The sequence below is a fragment of the Symphalangus syndactylus genome, chromosome 5 (assembly GCF_028878055.3).
Source record: "Symphalangus syndactylus isolate Jambi chromosome 5, NHGRI_mSymSyn1-v2.1_pri, whole genome shotgun sequence".
In the NCBI taxonomy this organism is placed as follows: Eukaryota; Metazoa; Chordata; class Mammalia; order Primates; family Hylobatidae; genus Symphalangus; species Symphalangus syndactylus.
Window position 1 is genome coordinate 145,964,315 of NC_072427.2, and position 21,107 is coordinate 145,985,421.

Consider the following 21,107-nt stretch of genomic DNA (forward strand, 5'->3'; position numbering starts at 1 on the left):
ATTTTGTATAATATAGGAATTACCTGAGGAGGGCTTGCAAGGCGGTGAAGGAGGATAGAGTTCAGTGGGGATTTAGAAGCAAAGTGGGTTTCAAAGTCAATTTACAGAGAAGAAATAGATAAAACTAAAGATTCAGTGATTCCAATCCTAATGCAACAATATACCTTCAGTCTCATGACGATTTGCTCAGCAGTGTGATCCTTTCATGACAGCCGCTATACATGCACAGCTGGTTAACTCCACCGAAGAGGGCACATCTTACTCTGTGCTTCTCAGAGTCCCATATAGATACGGGAAAGTGAAATTAGAAGGACCCAAAATACCTAATTACATCATTTCTCTCTCCATGTGCAGATAATCTAATGGGCTATACAACAGGACCTTTGGATGCAGACATGCTGAAAATTACCTACTCTAATTTCCACTTATTGCTAGTCATAATATTTTCCTGACCCAAAGGAAAGAGCTACTATCAATAAAGATGGTTTACAGTAGATGAGTTGAATGCATCCTTTACTCAAAGGGAACAGTGGTGATGAAACTGTGGAATTGCTGACGTTGTCATTTCCTCTTTATCTAACTTTTGCTTTGGTGATTTGTATTACAGGCTCAGTGCTCTTACTTTTAAGACATTGGAGAGAATGAAAAAGTATGTATTCATTGATGAAAATGTTCAAAAACAGACCTTAATCTGGCTTTCAAGCCAACAGAAAACAAGCGGCTGCTTTAAGAATGATGGCCAGCTTTTCAACCATGCCTGGGAGGTGAGAGAGGAGAAGCACCAGGCTTTCTTTGCTGCTGGGCATTGCCTGGCTTGCCCTGCCTCTGGCTTTCCTGATCTGGAATATGAATATTCTTCCTGTGCATATGAAGCTTTCTGAGGCACTGCAGTCCTGGGCCTGTGGTGGGTTGGTCAGCAGCACCATTCCTGCTTCGTGCATGTTTAACCACAGCCTGGATGTGACTCCTTCTGAGTCTCTTGTCTGCCTTACTCAGTCTGTAATCCTTCCTGAGTCAGTCCTCTTCAGAAATTAAACTAGAAATAGAAGGGAGGGGAGAGAAAGGGAACCTAGAAAAGAAACTTTCATAAATTTGGAGACAGTCAATGTATAAAGGGAGAGGGCTGTGAGTATATGAGGAAGGAAAGTTTATTCCTATCCATGAATGGCAAGAAAGTTCTGGGGAGAATATCTAGTAATTCATATTGTTTCAATGAAGCAAGTTTTTCTAAGACCCTCTCAAGGCAAAATTCAAAGGCCAAGCTTGCCCCAGGGCCAAAGCACAAATGAGGTGAAGTATATCCTTGGCAAAATCCAACCCTTTTCCTGTCCATATTTACGTAAATCCCTCCCTTCCAACTTCCTTTCTTTGCAGATACCTGTCCACCTCCAGCCCATCTTCTATCTCCTTTCCCCTCCTTTTTTTCCCTATGGTTGCTCAAAATCTATCAAGGCATTTTAGCATGCTCTGATGGCCCCTGAAATACCCTGAGCTTTTCTTCAGCATCCTTCCTCATAGTCATCACTCCTGTTCTTGAAACACAGAATGCATATCTAATCCACATCAAAATATGAATGAAAACAGACACTCTATATTTAATTTGCATGCAAGTTGTATTCAAATTGCTTTGTGGTATTTTTAATGTATTCCAAACTTATTCCATACAACAGGAGGACCCTGATGGAGAAGAGCTCTTGCTCCTTCGTAGAAAAATCAAAAACTTTCCCACGTTCTCTTCTAAAACATCTGCACATCTTTCTTCTTATTGGATTCATTACTGGTGAATCATTGCTGATTACTGCTACAGTTTGTCTGATCTTATCCAGTATTTTCTCTATAATTAAATATCTGTGTGGGTGGATGGGTTGGTGGTTGTCTGTGTGTGTTTTGAGTTGAGAGAAATAAAAATGCAAGGGAAAAATCAAAGCTTATACTGCAGAGGAATGGTGATAGCACTTGCTGTAATTTAGATGTACTGAGAGTCCTCATACCTCATGTTAGTGTCCACCATATGCTGTTATTTGCATCTTAAACACTTGGTTTCTCAGAAATATTTCTTTTCTGAAGAAGAGCGGAGTTGTCCTTTGCTTAAACAGATAAAATGGGAAGCTTGTACAAGATCAGTAGATCCCAGATGCCATTCTGAATGCTATTTGCATCAGTCACTAGAGCACCCATTAAAATGCTTTTCGCTGTCTTGTTCCCAAATTTTTTGGACGAGAATCTCTGTGTAGACGCTGGTTGATTTAAGTACCCCATGGAACTTTTATGCACAGTTTGCAAACCACATGATTTATAAATGAGTTTCTCGTTTTACACTGTAAGAATCTGAGACTTGATTCTGATGACCTCCTAGGGTGCTTTTTCAGGAATTTCCAGGAATCTTCACGGCAATTTTCTGCTTCACCTCATTAGAAATTCTTTGTTGGCTTTTTTCAGATTTATACCAAGTGGAGACAAATAGAGTCCTGTGAATTCCTTAGAATGCATGCTTAACACCAGGCCACATAAATACGATTGAAATTAATTGTTATAACAACTTAATAATTATGATTTAATTATTGCATAGAGAGTCTGAATGAATTCTTGCTTAGATAGTATGATTATTAACCATCTAATTTAAAAACTACACATGTTCGGGTGGTTTTATGAATAATGGTATTTGTTCCAGTATTTTTTTCATACCTAGTTTTACTTCAAAAGAATACTTGCTATTTTATGCTCTGCTGTGCCGAATGACTCATTGTTCCTTTGTTTTCAGGGTGGAGATGAAGAGGACATTTCACTCACTGCATATGTTGTTGGGATGTTCTTTGAAGCTGGGCTCAATTTCACTGTATGGATTCCCGTCATCTTCTGATTTCAGTCAGCTGAATGCACATTCAATAGACTGTAGAGTCAGAGTCACTTGAGATTCTAAGACTGGATGAAACCCTGAGATAACATTTAGTTGATTACCACCCTTTAAATTCATGCTGTTCAAACTGTCTTTCGTTCATAGACAGCTTTGAAAAACAGGATTGGGTTTCTGCCTAGGGAGAATACACATATGCACACAAAAACGAGTTATTCACACAATTGCAGGCATTCACATCTGTCCTGAAGTTCAGCCATGAATTTCAGATTGAGAACCCCTGCTCTAAGTAAAGCCATAGCCTAGTATTCTGTTTCTCTCTAAGCAATAAGTGAGTAAACATTTTCAACTTAAGTGTGGTTCACCCTAGCCACCTCCCAATCCATAGGTTAGATTTCCAAAATCTATTCCTGAACTAAGATGCTAGAAATTGTCAGGGTCATTAGTATACCTTGAAAATTATCTTCAGAAATGTAAGCCTCTATTTTAGGCATTCGAAAAAAAAACTCTTAGGCCTATGATAAATTTGGATGCTTTGCCACATAGAAGACATTCATAACTAAAATATCACTGATCAAATATAAAAACTGCCATTTTCTTACTAAATTTTATTGGGCTGGGCATGGTGGTTCATGCCTATAATCCAAGCACTTTGGGAGGCTGAGGTGGGTAGATTACCTGAGGTCAGGAGTTCAAGACCAGCCTGGCCAACATGGTGAAACCCTATCTCTACTAAAAATACAAAAATTAGCTGGGCTTGGTGGTGCATGCTTGTGATCCCAGCTACTCAGGAGATGGAGGCAGGAGAATTGCTTGAACCTGGGAGGTGGAGGTTGCAGTGAGCTGAGATCATGCCACTGCACTCCAGCCTGGGTAACAGAGCAAGACCCTATCTCAAAAAAAAAAATTATTGCTTAGGTACTAATAATGACATTATAAATTTATTTTAATGATATTTTTGAAGGATAAAATATATGTGTATATATAAATGGATTTGTATGTAAAATATACTTTGAAGATATATTATATATATTATAAACAATGATTAGTTTAAATGTTCAACAAGCTCATGGAATGTTCGGGTATCAGTTTACGATATACGATTCTTCTTCCTGACCAACAGTTTCCTGCTCTACGAAACGCAGTCTTTTGCCTTGAAGCGGCATTGGACAGTGGTGTCACTAATGGCTACGATCATGCAATTCTAACTTATGCTTTTGCCTTAGCTGGAAAAGAGAAGCAAGTGGAATCTTTACTCCAAACCCTGGATCAATCTGCCACAAAACTAAGTAAGCGTTATTATTCATTGTTGCTAATGGAGGTGATCTTGGAGTGCAGTGAGGAAGCGTTCTAAGCAGTCACATACCCTCCTCACCAGCATGTTTCTATTTCTCTTATGGAATTTATCAGTGGCCTTTATACCTTTCAAGAACACTACATATTCTAGACTTTCCTCTTTTGCTTTATGCTAGCTTCCTCTCAAATGAGTGATGTGAGGGGAATCAAGCCTGGTGACCAAGCCATAGGCTATCAAAACTACTGGGGAAGCTTAATCACCTGCTACTTAGAAAGTTGCTATTTAAGGTGTAGTGGTTTGCTATAGCTGTCATAAAATACCACATACTGGATGACTTAAGCAACAAAAGTTTATTTTCTCACGCTTCTGAAGGCTAGAAGTCTAAGTTCAAGCTGTTGAAAGTGTGGTTTCTTCACCCGCAGATGACCATATTCTTCCTTTGTCTTCACAAGATCTTTTGTGTGTGCACAGCCCTGCTCTCCCTTTTGTGTGTCCAAAATTTTTCTTCTCATAAGGGCACCAGTCAGATTGGATTGTGGCCCATAAGCTTCATTTTAACTTAGTCACCTCTTTAAAAAGTCTTTTCTCCAAATACAGCCACATTTTGAGGTACTTGGAGTTAGGGCTTCAACATATAATTTTAGGGGAACAATTCAGCACAAACAGAGGTCAGGAATGGAATTCGCATCCTTCTTTATGTGTAACCCATGACTTTTATACAGACTATGTGAAAATTCTTCCTTTTTCTCAGATAATGTCATCTACTGGGAAAGAGAAAGGAAACCCAAGACAGAAGAATTTCCATCCTTTATTCCCTGGGAAACTTCTGCCCAGACTGAGAAGACTTGCTATGTGCTATTGGCTGTCATTTCCCGGAAAATTCCTGACCTCACCTATGCTAGCAAGATTGTGCAGTGGCTTGCCCAACAGATGAATTCCCATGGAGGCTTTTCTTCCACTCAGGTGATTAATGTAGGCCTGATATTAATAGCAATATGTTTAATGCAGAAGCTGTAACTCTATGATGAGTGAGATATTAATAGTAAAGCTATCACAACAAATCCTTTCTGAGAAGAAGAATCTTCGATATTATTAATCTTATTTCCTCGACAATTATTTATTGGCCAGTTATTGTGCATCAGGCACTCTACTAGGAAGCCTCTAAATAGAAATGAATGAAATGAGGTCCCCTGTTCCAGGAATTTATGACCATTTGTATCTTCATTCACACAGCAAACACAGAATAAGTCTAGAGGACATTTTTGTCATAAGCACCACTCTTGGTGGTACATTAGACACCTGATGATACTATGTTCAAATTATATATGGGCCAAAAAGAAAGCTTTCTCTCTAGTTCTGTGGGCTATACACTGGGAAAAGCAAATGAAAAGAAGGAAAACAGGAGAAATGGGGGATATGAGAAACAGTGACATGTTTTTCCTTACTTGGAAACAAATTGAAAATGCAAAAAAGCAGTTTTATTTCCATGAGAAAAATCTTCATTTCTCTTTGTGTTTGGTCTTAGTTTCGGAGTAAAACCATACGCTAATGAATTTCCAAAGATCTTTTCCTGATTCTGACTTCCTTTCTTCGAAGATGAGCAGAAAAAAAAGAATTATCCATTGCAGCCACAGGGGCCACTGAATTATGTAATGCCTTAACTTTTAGAAAAGCTTTGACACCATTTTTAACCAAAGAGACTATATTTTATTAAAAATTTTTAGAAAGTAAAAATATAATTAACATTTGTTGAAGAAAATTAATTTAAGTGGAAAAAATTTGCACAAGCAAGGATATTTTCCTATCATTCAGGATATTGCTTCTTGGTGTTTTGCTGACCTGTTTTAGGAACATTTCTAAGGATTGATATGAAGTCCATGGTCAAATGATGACCAATATTGTGTTGTAACTGAGCTTGGATCATTGTTTGTGCCGTTCTGTGCAGGAAACTGCAGTTTGTCTTCTTGCCATAACCCGCTACATGAAGTTAACCTTCTCTAAGAATCAAAACACTGTCACCTTTAGCAGTGAAGGATCCAGTGAGACTTTCCAGGTTAACAGTGATAACCGCCTACTGGTCCAACGTTCAGAACTAACAAAGGCACCTGGGCAATACACAGTAGATGTGGAAGGACACGGTTGTACATTTATCCAGGTAATAGAAATCTGCCTAAGAGGGTGATGAGTGTTTGCCAGCAAAAGAGTCAGACTGTCTGTTCAGTTCTGCGTGAAGTGTTATTTGACCGTATTGTGTATTTACATGATCAATAGCCAAAAATGCAAGTTACTTTATGAAAAGGTACTCAGCTGTCTAAGAGAAGTTTCTTGAGGAATATTGCTATTAGAAAGTATTCTATCTGCATTAAATTACATTATTCTGAAAACTAAAGAATTTAATCTGATTCCCTGATGATAAACATGTAAACTGCATTAATAATAGAAACAAACAATAGGTTCTTTCTTTTTAAAAATGTTTTATTTTTAATTTTTGTGGGTACATAGTAGGTGTAAATATTTATGGGGTGCATGATACAGGCATGCAATGTGTAAGAATCACATCAGGGCAAGTGGGGTATGCATCACCGCAAGCATTTATCCATTATGTTACAAATGATCGAAGTATACTCTTAGTTATTTTAAAATGTAAAATTACATTACTACTGACTATAGTCAGACTGTATAATTCTTAATACAGGATGGGATTTCTTATAATTTGCTATGCTTTCTAGGCCACCCTCAAGTACAATGTTCTCCTACCTAAGAAGGCATCTGGATTTTCTCTTTCCTTGGAAATAGTAAAGAGCTACTCTTCGACTGTTTTTGACCTCACAGTGACCCTCGAGTAAGTGTCATATTTTGATAGTAACTCCCATGTGAACAAGATGGTAAAATATTTAAAAAGTTCAAACAGTAGTGAAATAACAAAATATAAATCATGGTAATATGATGAGTTATCATGTTGGTGGTGACAATTCTACAGCACAGTCAGTTTTTAGCTCTCTGTCCAGACACCACAATTTAGTACATCTTCAGCTAAATCAGAGCTAAAATGAGGCAAGAATAACATGCAGTCTACATGAGCATGATTTGAAAGCTTTCGCTGCACTGATGTTTCAATGATACTTTTTATTCTGTTGTATGGAAGTACTCCTAGTTTTGAAAAACAGAGATTCTGTATTTCTTTCTCAAGACAAGCATGCATGGTCATATAGTAGCAAGCCCACAAATGTTTATTTTATAACTGTAAAGAGTAACATTTTAGATTTTTACTTTTCAGAATAGAAAAACAAAATGATCCTCTTGAATTCAAGCATGATTTATAGATGCTAAAGGCTTTTAGCCTTAGTTAATATGTGGAAAACATTACGTAAAATTAGTTTGGGAGAGATTTTTTAGAATTTCTAAATAAAAATCGCTTGAGCTCCAGGGCTAAGAACTCAATGAATTGGGGAACTCTTTTTCTTTTTTCTGTTTTTTTTTTTTTTTTTTTTCCGAGACGGAGTCTCACTTTGTCACCCAGGCCGCAGTACAGTGTCACAGTGGCACAATCTCAGCTCACTGCAACTTCCACCTCCTGGGTTCAAGGGATTCTTATGGCTTAGCCTCCTGAGTAGCTGGGATTACAGGCATGCACCACCACATCTGGCCAATTTTTCTATCTTTAGTAGAGTCAGAGTTTTGCCATATTGGCCAGGCTGGTCTTGAACTCTGACCCTCAAGTGATCCACCCACCTTGGCCTCCAAAAATGCTGGGATTACAGGTGTGAGCCACCATGCCCTGATGAACTATGGAACTCTTAACTTCACACCCCAATAGTCTTATCCAGAAGCAGGAAACTGAGCTAGAAGATCTCCTGGGGACATGTCTACTCTATAATTCTGCGAATATACCACCTTTTAAGCAAAGATGTCCTCTAAGTGTTATGCAACTCTAACACTAACCTAAGTATACGTAATATAGATTTAGAAGCTTTGTTTATCAGTTCAAACTTTGAGACTGCAGGTAAGCTTAAGAGCAGGGTTTGGGGAAGATTTCATGTCCAGATAATTCATTATTTGCTCCAATTTCTGTTGCTATGTATCATCTCTTTCATTATCATTCTGGTTGTGCCTATTCACAGATGCTTGAAAATGACTTTCTTCAGATATTTTCTCTTCAGCTTTTACCTGTCCTCCAGATTTCTAGCCAATTAGTATTTATCCACCTGGCACTCTCATTATGAGATAAGTCACTTTTTAAAATTGATATGTAAACGAGTGTTTTCTTAAAATTTTCAGATATACGGGAATTCACAATAAATCCAATATGGTGGTTATAGATGTAAAAATGCTATCAGGATTTACTCCAGCCATGTCATCCATTGAAGAGGTAAATAATAGAAGCCTAATCTTTCAGCACAAAGACAGCTACATAGAGTATAAAGATAAAATAAATACTTCTTTAGCCATTGTTCAGCAAAACAAAACTATAGAATTCTTCTTCAACATTCACGTTTGTATTTTTGCGCTAACACTGGAGAGCTGGTGTACTAAATTTGTACCAATTAGCAGTCAGTATTTCCCATGGTTCATCATATATTTTTCTTTAGTTGCTACCTGTGCTTATGAAAACATCATGGCACCAAGGAATGTTCCATAAAACAGAACCTGAGAACCCTTCCTTACACCTTATACAAAAATTAATTCAAGATGGATTAAAGACTTACATGTTAGACCTAAAACTATAAAAACCCTAGAAGAAAGCCTAAGCAATACCATTCAGGACATAGGCGTGGGCAAGGACTTCATGTCTAAAACACCAAAAGCAATGGCAACAAAAGCCAAAATTGACAAATGGGATCTAATTAAACTAAAGAGCTTCTGCACAGCAAAAGAAACTACCATCAGAGTGAATAGGCAACCTACAGAATGGGAGAAAATTTTTGCAACCTACTCATCTGACAAAGGGCTAATATCCAGAATCTACAATGAACTCAAACAAATTTACAAGAAAAAAACAAACAACCCCATCAAAAAGTGGGCAAAGGACATGAACAGACACTTCTCAAAAGAAGACATTTATGCAGCCAAAAAACACATGAAAAAATGCTCATCATCACTGGCCATCAGAGAAATGCAAATCAAAACCACAATGAGATACCATCTCACACCAGTTAGAATGGCGATCATTAAAAAGTCAGGAAACAACAGGTGCTGGAGAGGATGTGGAGAAATAGGAACACTTTGACACTGTTGGTGGGACTGTAAACTAGTTCAACCATTGTGGAAGTCAGTGTGGCGATTCCTCAGGGATCTAGAACTAGAAATACCATTTGACCCAGCCATCCCATTACTGGGTATATACCCAAAGGACTATAAATCATGCTGCTATAAAGACACATGCACACGTATGTTTATTGCGGCACTATTCACAATAGCAAAGACTTGGAACCAACCTAAATGTCCAACAACGATAGACTGGATTAAGAAAATGTGGCACATATACACCATGGAATACTATGCAGCCATAAAAAATGATGAGTTCATGTCCTTTGTAGGGACATGGATGAAACTGGAAAACATCATTCTCAGTAAACTATCGCAAGGACAAAAAACCAAATACCGCATGTTCTCACTCATAGGTTGGAATTGAACAATGAGAACTCATGGACACAGGAAGGGGAACATCACACTCCGGGGACTGTTGTGGGGTGGGGGTGGGGGGAGGGACAGCATTAGGAGATATACCTAATGCTAAATGACGAGTTAATGGGTGCAGCAAACCAACACGGTACATGGATACATATGTAACAAACCTGCACGTTGTGCACATGTACCCTAAAACCTAAAGTATAATAATAAAAAAAATTAAAAAACAAACAAAAAAAACCAAAAACCAAAAAACAAAAACAAAACAAAGCAAAAACAGAACCTGATATAGAAAAGCATGGACATTCAGTTCTGCAGTGGTGCTGTCATTTGTTCTAATATCTATTCTCTATCCTTCCCTAACAATTTCTTCAAAGCTTGAAAACAAGGGTCAAGTGATGAAGACTGAAGTCAGAAATGACCATGTTCTTTTCTACTTGGAAAATGTAAGTTTAGCAATACTTTTTTTTCTTTAAAGTTTTTCTTTTTTCTTTCCAAGGATGATTGGATGCTTCAATTTCTTATAGATATGTATGATGGGATTTGTAAAAGGAAAAAATAAGGGACGTTAAGGATGACCAGTGTTCTATCCCACTGATCATCTTCTCCTTGCTAGTTCCAAGGCTATTTCATATATGCCCTGGCTATGTGACTACATAGCTTTCCATTTTAGAAACATCATCTCCCTATCAAACACAGTCTGGTCACAGAGTAGATATGTAATTATTTTATAATTTGACTAAACTCTTACAAACTTTGCCATAATTTAAATTACAATTGTGTATTGAAGGTGTGTGGTGTGACATTTTGACATATATAGTGAGCTGATTGTTATCGTCTAGTGTGACTATATGTGAATTATCTAAGACATCCCTCTCTTCACACAGTTACCTATTCTTTTTTTGTGATGAAGCACTTAAGATCTGCTCCCTTAGGGAATATTACATATACAATACAGCATTGTTAACTGCAGGCCACTGCTGTACCTGAGATTTGTAGAATGTATTCATTCTGCACAGCTGAAGCTTTCTATCCTTTGACCAGCGTCTCCCCATTTTCCCATCCCTGATAACTGCCATTCTACTCTCTGCATCTATGAATTCAACTTTAGATTTAACTTAAAGGTGAGATCTTGCAGTGTTTTTTGTGTGTATCTGGTTTGTTTCACTCCACATAATGTCCTCCAAGTTCTTCAATGTTGTTGCAAATGGCAGAAATTCTTTTTTTTTAAGGCTGAATAATTTATATATATATGCCTCAGTTTCATTATCCATTCATCTGTTTCAAACACTTAGGTTGATGCCTTATGTTGGCTATTGTAATGAAAGAATGAGCACGGGACTGCAGCTGTCTCTTCAAGATATTAATCTCATTTTCTTTGGATGCATACCCAGAAATAGGATTGCTGGATCATAGGGTAGTTAGTTCTATTTTTATTTTTCTGAGGAAACGCCAAACTGTGGCATGCGCTTTACAGACATCCTTTCTATGTGTATCGTCACCACTCACATAAATGCCTACATTCCTCTAAGACTTCCAGCTAAATTCCTCTCACCTCAAGTAAGCAAAGGAACTTAAAATTTTATATGATTTAACGTTAACAACTCATTATTTTGCCAATATGTAAGTTAATCATACCCTAGATCTATCTAATTACATAGATCATAAACTTCTGGGGATAATCTTCTCAGTGATTATCTTTTCTCAGACCTGCTACAATGTAATTATCATTTGTGTCATTATAGGTTTTTGGTACAGCAGACAGTTTCACTTTTTCTGTTGAGCAGAGCAACCCTGTGTTCAACATTCAGCCCGCCCCAGTCATGGTCTATGATTATTACGAAAAAGGTAGGCAAGCAACAGCCATGCCCTAAGGCTACTGAACATGGTATCTAACATTCCCTGAGCTACTAAACTTTCCAAAATCAACCTCCATCTTCACAGAGTCAACAGTAGATGGCATTACTTTGTATACTGGTTTCTTTATTCCGTGATGTGTCTTCTGACTGAACCCATTTTCCAGTTACCAGAGTTTTTCAACACCAGAATCCTTGCACTATAACCTGACAGGGCTCCATTTGAACTTGAAATACGAGCCACACTAAGCTTCCAGGTCTTTTTGTTATTGTCATTGTTGTTCATGCTAAGACTGACTGTTCCAAGCTACCTCTATGGACTTTGACTTAAAAAGGGGAGTGGGGAATATTCTGAAACGTTATTTTAAAAATTTGATAGATTAATTTCTAAAACATATACTAAGATGTTGTAGAGACCATACAACTGTTTCCTGGAAGGTTGGTACTATTTGTTTCTTGTTGAATGCTGTGTGAAGTTTGTCAAGTATTTGAATTCTCTCTCTGTCATTTACTAATAGAATGTATTTCATCAAGTGTCTTAAATATTATTAGCATATTTCTGGATGTATAAAATGGGAAGGTAATTGTCTCTATTTCAAAATTATTGGAAAGATTAGATCTAATGTGCTTATATCATCTATTTAATAAAAATACATGTTCCCTTTATTTTTTCAGAAGAATATGCCCTTGCTTTTTACCATATCGACAGTAGTTCAGTTTCTGAGTGAGACAAAGCAATTACTGGAAGAGGTAAAGAAATTTTATTACATCATAAGCCATTGAAAACACATCTAGTAAGAAAATGAAAAACTAAATAAGATAGGACAATGGTTGAAGAAAGAAAAGTGTCTGGTACTTCATTAGACTGATGTAGCTGTGTACTACGTGAGTATTCTGATAGTCATTAGGATTGTATTAATTTCTTTAAAAATAGCTTTAAAGAATTCACAGCTATATATGTACCTTTTATAAATCTCTCTTTTGTAAGTTGACAGGTCAGTAAAAATTTAGGCATATATATTTGTACATATGTGTATATATGTATGATACATGTCTATGTGCCTATATATGTATGTTTTTACATCTAAATATCTATTTATATATACATACAAACATGTGTTTATTGTTTAAACGATGTTTTAAATCCCAGGTGGAAAAGCATTTCTTTTAACAAACCGATTCTTCTGTATCAAACCTGGAAAAAGATCATGAACCATCTGACATCCTGAACAGTCTGCAATCTGCTATGGCTCCTTGTCAGGTCTTATTTCCTTATCATCCCATTAAATGTTGTCATTTTGCATCTGAGTCTACGGCTTTTTTTTTCTTCCAGTACTTTATTCACAGTTTTAATCCTAGAAAACGCAGGGCTTTTTTTTTTGACAGCAACTTGAATAATTTGCTTTATGGCTGTCAACTCTAAATTTGAGTATTTAGACATCATGGCACACAGAGTTACAATTCTTCCATATACAAAGAAAGAGAGAGAGAGAAAGAAGTGGGGGAAGAGAAAGAAGGGGACTAAGTGAAAGTTGAAATGGACTCCATGTTAATTCAAGGAAACAAAAATAAACACACAAAACACATAGACTCGAATGTATCTTCCGAGATCAAATCTGCCTCAGGCCTAATCCAACATTGACCATCCCGTTGGAGCAAAGGCATTGCTTGTGCAGAGGATGGGCCAGCAGGTCCTGTGCTTGCGTCCTTACTCACTAGGTAAACACACCCCTCATGCTCCAGATGTGGCCAGTTGTCACCCCCGAGGGATACTGGTCAAGTACTCAGGGACGGTTGAGAAATGGTTGTGGCCTGCCTCAGACCAATTTCCAAAGCGCAGAGGCAGCATTGCAAAGGCACAGTGTGCCGGGATGGGCCCTGGACATACACTGTGCGATCCATCTCAGATGAGGTGATAGGAGCAAGTTGGCATGTCCCAGGCCACAGGCACTGCTCCTCACACCCCACTTGAGTGGGAGCCATCACAGGCTAGCATCCTCTTGTCCTGCCCTGATCCTGGTTTTCTGGCTGGCTTTGCAGGTCAAAGGGCATCCTTCCACCTGGAAGGATCCTGGGGGAGACATCTCTCAGAAGACAGTCCCAGAACATGGAATGTGACCTTGTTTGGAAATAGGGTCTTTGCAGATGTTACCAAAGTAAGAGGAGCTCACAGTGGATTAGAGTGGGCCCCACCTATTCTAATGATTGCTGTCCTTACACACACACACACACACACACACACACACACACGAATGTGCCCGTGAAAAACGGAGGCAGAGGTTAGAGTGATGTGTCTACAAGGCATGGGACGTGGATGGTTGCCAGAAACCAGCAGAAGCCAGGAGAGGGCCATGGAGCTGATGTGCCTCACAGCCTCCAGTTGGAACTCATCCTGTCAATATCTTGATTTTGCACTTCTAGCCTTCTCAACTGACAGAATAAACTGTTGTTTAAAACCAGCCAGGTGTGGCATGTTTTTATGAGAGCCCTAGGAACCCAATACACAAACTTTCAAGGGCCTCATCCCACTGACTTCAAAGCAGGCCTGGATCTGTGTGTTGTCTCAGTTCTGGGCGCTCCCATGAGCCTGCAGAGAGACTGCAGGGTCTTCCTGAACAGTTCCCAAGGAGGAGAGAGAGACTCAGAGGATTGCCCCGATATCGCCCCTCCCTCCTCCTAAACTCTGCTGGGCTCTCCCACTCCCCCAGGAAGACTTTCCTGCTAACTTCTGCCCTGCAAGTTGACCCTGACATTTTCAAGTGCCACCTGCCCCTGTGAACTTGAATGGATTGCTCTGTTCTTTGCACAAGAGTAGAAACATCTGCCTGGGGTGCAGCTTGTCCTAGTGTCTGGGACTTCGCTGACACACAGCTCCCCTTATCTGCTGTGGAGTGGTCTCACTGACATCTGAGCAAGCAACTGGAAGAAGCTTCAGCCCCAGTTCTAAAGGTTCACAGTGACTGGCAGCTGGGGTTGAGACAGACCCGCCTTCTGCAGGTGGACTTTGGCGCTGGCCTCAGTTATACTTTTACAGACATTACCTTTGGAAGGGGCACAATTTTCACCCTCCTGCCCTGCCAGTGTGGCAGGGCATTTTTTATTCTTTGTATCCAGTTGTTTCTTGGTGTTTCTTGATGAAATGAATGGAAGATATGCTTTTTCCTAAGCATGGCTATGGCACAAGAGGCTTTCTGAAACAGCTGCTCGGGTGTCTCAGCCTGGAAACTGGGGCAGGCGCTGAGGGAGCATCTTCCTGAGCCCTCAGTATGTCCTCCACGAGGGACAAGATGGGCTCTGGGGACTTGTTCTTTGCCCCTTCCAGAGCTGAAACCAGAATGAGACTATCTGTGTCTCCAAAAAATAAAAAAAATTATCTGGGCTTGGCAGCATGCACCGGTAGTCCTAGCTACTTGGGAGGCTGAGGCAGGGGGACTGTTTGTGTGTGCCCAGGAGTTTGAGGATACAATGAGACATGATCGCACTTAAGCCTGGGTGACAGAGAAGGACCGTGTCTCTTAAAAAAAAAAAAAAAGAAGAAGAAAAAGAAAAAGAAATCACTTTGTGAATAGAGACAATTTCTTCCTTTCTAATCTTACTACCTTTATTTTGTGTCATTTTCTTGCCTTATTGTATTGGCTAGGACTTCCAGTACCATGTTGAATAGGAGTGATGAGAGTAAACATCCTTGCCTGGTTCTCAATCTTATGGGGAAGGCAATCAGTTTTTCATCACTAAGTAAGATGTTTGCTGTAGGCTTTTTGAAGGTGCCATACAACAGGTTAAGAAGCTTGCTTGTATTCCTAGTTTGCAGAAAATCTGTAATAGGAAAATATGTTGAATTTTGTAAATTTTTTTCTATATCAATTGATGTGATCATGTTGATTTTCTTGTTAGATTATTACTATGGCAGATTACACTGATTGATCTTCAAGTATTGAAGCAGCTTGCATTCCCAGGAGAAACCCACTTGGTTATGGTGTATTCCGGGGACTACATAAACACACACACACACACACACACACACACATTCCAGAAGTAACACAAGTTCAAAATACAAAATTCAATTTAATTTGTATATACTAACAATAACTAACAGAAAATCAACATTTTAAAATAATTACATTTGTACTATCTCTGAAAAAATGAAATGATTAAGTCTATATAAGATCCATAGGCTGAAAATGTACAAAATGCTGTAAACAAAATCACAGAAGACCTAAATCAATGAAGAAATATATGGATTCATGGATAGAAATACTTAATAAAGACTTCAATTCTTCCCAAATTGATCTATACTTTCAATACAACTCCATCAAAATCCCACCAAAGGATATGTTGTATATCAGGTAATCTGATTGAAAAAGACATGCAAAGATTAAAAGGTAGAAAAAAGAATGATGCTGGAAAAGCGATGCTACACAATTTTAAAGTTCTGCTCCAATGCTAAAGTAGTCATGACAGTGTGATTCCAGCAAAGGGATAGACACAGAGATCAATGGAACAGACTGTATCCAGGAATAGATCCACACTGACATGGAAAATTGATTTCTAACAAAGCTGCAAAGACAACTCAATAGAGAAAGGACAATCTTTCAACAAATGTTACTGAAACAACTGAACTTTCATATGCAAAAAATTGAACCTCAACCTAAAGCTCCTATCTTAACATTAATTCAAACAGAGCACAGAATTTAAATAAAAAATGTAACGCTACAAAACTTTTAGAAGAGACCATAGGAGAAATATTCAAGACTAAGTTGTTAGACATGACACCAAAATAACAATTTGTAGAAGAAAATACTGATAAAATGAACTTCCTCAATATTTAGGACTTTTGCTCTGTGAAGGATCTTATTAAGAGGATGAAAAGACATGCTACAGGCTGAGTGAGAACATCCGCAAACCATATAGCTGACAAAGGACTTGTATATAGAATCTATGAATAACCTTCAAAATTCAACACATTTTTAAAAAAAAAACAATCCCATGAAAAAGAGGGCAAAAGACATGAAAAGACATTTTGTCAAAGAAAGAACATGAACAGCAAATAAGCACAAGTGAATATGATCAACATCAGTAACCATTAGAGAAATGCAAATTAAAACAATGAAGTATCGCTATGTCTGTTAGAATGGATAAGCTCAATGATGACACCAAATGCTGGCAAGACTGCTTAGAAACCAGACAACTCACACATCACTGGTGTCACTTGAACAAGGTGTAGTCACTCTGGAAAAGAGTTTGGCAGTTTCTTATAAAACCAAAGGTACACATCCTATGTGACTCAGCAATTTCACTCTTCAGGATTTAACCTGAAGAATGAAAACAGATTCACAAAAACCTGTAGGTGAATGTTCTTAAAAGTTTTATTCAAAATAGCCTCAAACTGGAAACCACCCAAATATCTTTCAGTGGTGAAAGACTGAACAAATTCTACCATATCCATGTAAGAGAATACTACCCAGGAATAAAAAGCAAGAAATTATTGATACAGGCAACTTGGAGGTTTTGTTAGAGCATGAAACTTGGTGAAAAAAGCCAATCTTTTGTTGAAGATTGGCTTTTAGCTTTTGTTGATGAAAGAAAAAACTTTCTCTTATGAAAAAAGCCAATCTTCTAAAAGGTTTTACACTTATAAGTTTCCATGTATAAAACATTCTCCTGATGTGGGATAATTTAGGAATCAGAGAGAACGAGGGGTTGAGGAGGATATTTATTATTTAGGTGCATCAGCCCAGTCAGATTAACATCCAAAGGACTGAGCCCCAAACGAGTCAAGTTGCCTTTTAAGCATGTCGTGGGTGGGGGAAGATTTGTGCAGGAGGAAACATATTACAGAAGTGAGAAACAAAGACAGTTATTCAATTGAGACCTGCATTACATTATTTCTTACTTTTCAAGGAAAAACATGTTTTACAACTTGAGTTTATCTGTCTAGTGACCTTGCAGCTGCACAGCTAGAGAAACAGGGTCTTCACAATGCCTGGGAAAGGGAGAGATAAGGCTCACTAGCCACAGAAAAACAGGCAGTTAATTTTTAAAGGACTCTGGCTCTTTCTCCTCCTCAGGGGGAATTGGGTTTTCTTACATACAACTGAGTTTTTGCTTACACATTCTTTAATTTATTTTAATTCCTGTTCCACTCCAACTAACAAAACTATAGAGATGGAGAACAGATTGGTGGTTGCCAGGAGACAGGGACAAGGTATGAGGATGTGACTAAAAAGAGGTAGCACAAGTGAGTTCCTCTCAGTGATGCAACAGTTCTTTGGCAAGGACAGTGGTGCAAGTGGTTACAAGATACTACACATGAGATCACCTTGCATGGAACACACACACACAAAGGAGTACATGCAAACACTGTGAAAACTGCATAAGGTCTGTAGTCTAACAATAGTCAACCAATGCCCATGCCCTGGTTTTGATAGTGTCCTGCTGTTCTGTAAGATAGCTGTTCTGTTAGGGAAAGCCAGGTAAAGCATCCAAGGGACTCTTGTCTACTACTTTTGTGACTCTCTGTGAAGCAACAATCATTTCAAAATAAAAACTTTAAAGAAAAGCAATCAAGTGATTTTTATATAATCAACGTCAGGTTAATCCTCACCTTGGGAGGGAATAGAGACTAGGGAGCATCGCAATGGTGGGTTCTGGAGTACTGGCAATGTCCTTTTTTTAACCTAGATGATGATGACCTAGATACTCCTTTGTGACAAGTCATTGAAGTGTACGTATTGTTTCATAAACTTTTCTGTGTGTTAAACTATCGAAAAGAATTATTCAAGTTAAAAGAAGAACTTTAAGATAAATACAGCATTTTACGTAAAAGAAACATGGAGCTCTATTTTTGTTAATGGGTCCAAAACAGAAAAACAGAGATTGATTTAAACAACTCTCTAGATAGGTTTCACAGTAGACTAGGCACGGCTGAAGAGTGAATGAGTGAATTAGAAGACAGAGTGGCCAATATACAGCACAGATATGTAGAAAGATGAGTAAAGTAAAATAGAGTTTTACTCCAATATGTGCTTAAGGGGAATTAAAAAAAAATTGAGTGGTTGGGCAAGAGGTAATCATTGAAGTGATAACGGCTGAGAATTTTTCAGAATTAAAAAAGATATCAACCCTCGGGTTGAAAAGGCACATCAAGTCCTTTACAGGATTAAAAATACATAATTATTTATTAGATAGTAGATAAACCCCTAGACACATTGGGATAAAAGAAAAAATTTTAAAAATGAGGAAACGCCAAAAGGTTAAAAGAAAAAAAGAAAGATTTGCTGCAAAGAAAAGATTGCCAAAACAACAGCAGACGTCTCATCAGCAACAGTAAATGAGACAATGGAATAATAGCTTCCACGTTTTGAGGGAAAATAACAATGAGCCTAAAAATTTATCCCCAGCTACCCCAGCATTCATGAGTGAGGTTATTTAAACTAATTTTATAAAATGTGGTTATTTTATAAATGCAGTTATTTAAAATAATTTTATAAAATGATACTTGATGATGGCGAAATGTTCACACTACATTAATTTAAAAATGACAAGTTAAGGAGATGGATAATGGGTACAAAAATACAGTTAGAAGGATTATGATCTAGTGTTCAGTAACACAATAGGGTGATTGTACTTAATAATTTATTGTATATTTCAAAATAACTGGAAGAGTGGAATTGGAATGTTCCTAATACAAAGAAATGATCAATGCTTGAGGTGATGGACATCCCAATTACTCTGGTTTGAGTATTACATTTTGTATGTTTGCATCAAAATATCACATGTACCCAATAAATAGGTACAACTGATATGTATCCATAATAATTAACGACAAAAAAATGTAAGACAGGTTACAAAAGGTATCTATACTATTGTTGTAGACATATCCAATGATATGGATAACGGGGTTGGAAATATCAAGATTACACACTTATGTATGTGTATACTACATATATACACACAACTATACACATATGTATGTGTACATACGCTCACGTATGAATGCACAGATAAAACTGAAAGGACGTACATCAAAATGGTAACGTATCTGTTAGTTTTTGAAGGGAAGGCCAGGGTTAAACAAAGACACAGGGAGAGTTGGCAGCTTGACAGCAACACAAGTTTATTGCCAGAGCAACCTGCTGAGGTGGGGGACCAGCTTAACGCCAGAGCCCACCGCCGCTTACAGGCTGGGGTACTTAGAGATATGGGCGGGAAGGGTCTGGGTGGCATGGCTCGCTGCTTGACAAAGATGTTCCTTCAGTTGGGCCTTAGCCCGGCAGGGTATGATAAGGACATTCGTGTGCCTTGTGGTCAGGTGGTGGGGCAGGACACTTCTCACGGTGGAACCCCCATGGAATGTTCTGCTCTGACCAAGGTCTGTGAAACGGCAGGGGGCTTACAAAACGGTGCAGTTTGTACTAACAGTACCCAGATCGTACATTTAAAAATCATTTTTCTTTTCTTCGAAGGGCTTTTCAGTATGTTCTGTATAGTCTAAAATAAACATATGTTACTTTGTCACATTTCAAATGTTATTTTTTAAGTATGTTCTCTTCAAAATGCATTTAAACTGTTTGACAAATTAGAAAATTGTTGATTAAAAGCAAGGAGGCTTATAGACAAATCCTAATTCAGGTGAATTCAACAAATATTCTTTAAGCACTTTCTATATGCTGGCAATTGTAAGAGTATTTAAGATAAGTCTAGTAGAAATCTAGAGAAAAACATGACAAATACTTATAACATAGGATAACATATGTGATATTATAGGCATACACAATGTTCTGAAATAATACAGAGGAGGGCATAATTAACTATGCACCAGCTAGGAGGAGGTTCAAAGAAGAGGGCCTACTGAGTGGATGTAAAGGATGTAAAGGAATCGAGGGAATGGCGTGGGAGGAGAAAGAACTTTTCAAAAAAGGACAACAAGGCCGGGAGTGGTGGCTTGTGCCTGTAAGCTCACCACTTTGGGAGGTCGAGCTGAGGGGATCACTTGAGCCCAGGAGTTCGAGACCAGCCTGGGCAACATAGTGAGACCCCCGTCTCTATTTAAGTAAGTTTAATATTTTAAAAAGACAACAGAGTACACAAGAAGCATTGAGGCAGAGAAAACACGACATGCAGAAGAAAGTAGTGTCAAATGCGGTAACATTGTTTCTAACATCAAATGATGAAAGCAGCATGAAGCTATTAAAACTGGCATCAGAAAGTGCATTTAGTGACTTCAATCTTTAGTGGAAGTTCCTAGTGTATGAAATGAACGGATGAGGAAAGGCCTTAATGGTTGTGCTATGGAAATAGGGAATAAAGGGCTAAGTATGAGAGGATCTGTAATTCAGAGAAATTGCTCTGTTGGTAACATGGAGGGTGAATTTGAGGGGACTGAGACTGGAGGCAGGAGCAAGGCAGTAATGAAACGGCCTCATTGTCTGGAGTATCACCTGAAGTCTGTGGTCTCACAGCCATGGAGAAC

The 21,107-nt window shown here is 38.2% G+C and overlaps 1 protein-coding gene across 1 annotated transcript in view; it reads left to right on the forward strand.

The window, feature by feature from the left end:
* The window catches only part of LOC129483384 (ovostatin homolog 2), a 48,128-nt gene extending 35,192 nt beyond the window's left edge, over positions 1-12,936 (forward strand). The window contains exons 26-36 of the mRNA XM_063640799.1: positions 608-764; positions 2,762-2,836; positions 3,978-4,143; positions 4,903-5,114; positions 6,097-6,306; positions 6,881-6,993; positions 8,430-8,520; positions 10,157-10,225; positions 11,525-11,627; positions 12,311-12,385; positions 12,786-12,936. Coding sequence (XP_063496869.1) covers positions 608-764; positions 2,762-2,836; positions 3,978-4,143; positions 4,903-5,114; positions 6,097-6,306; positions 6,881-6,993; positions 8,430-8,520; positions 10,157-10,225; positions 11,525-11,627; positions 12,311-12,363 — 1,249 coding nt within the window. The 3' untranslated portion in view covers positions 12,364-12,385; positions 12,786-12,936. The remainder of the gene's footprint in view (positions 1-607; positions 765-2,761; positions 2,837-3,977; positions 4,144-4,902; positions 5,115-6,096; positions 6,307-6,880; positions 6,994-8,429; positions 8,521-10,156; positions 10,226-11,524; positions 11,628-12,310; positions 12,386-12,785) is intronic.
* The last annotated feature ends 8,171 nt before the right edge of the window (positions 12,937-21,107 follow it).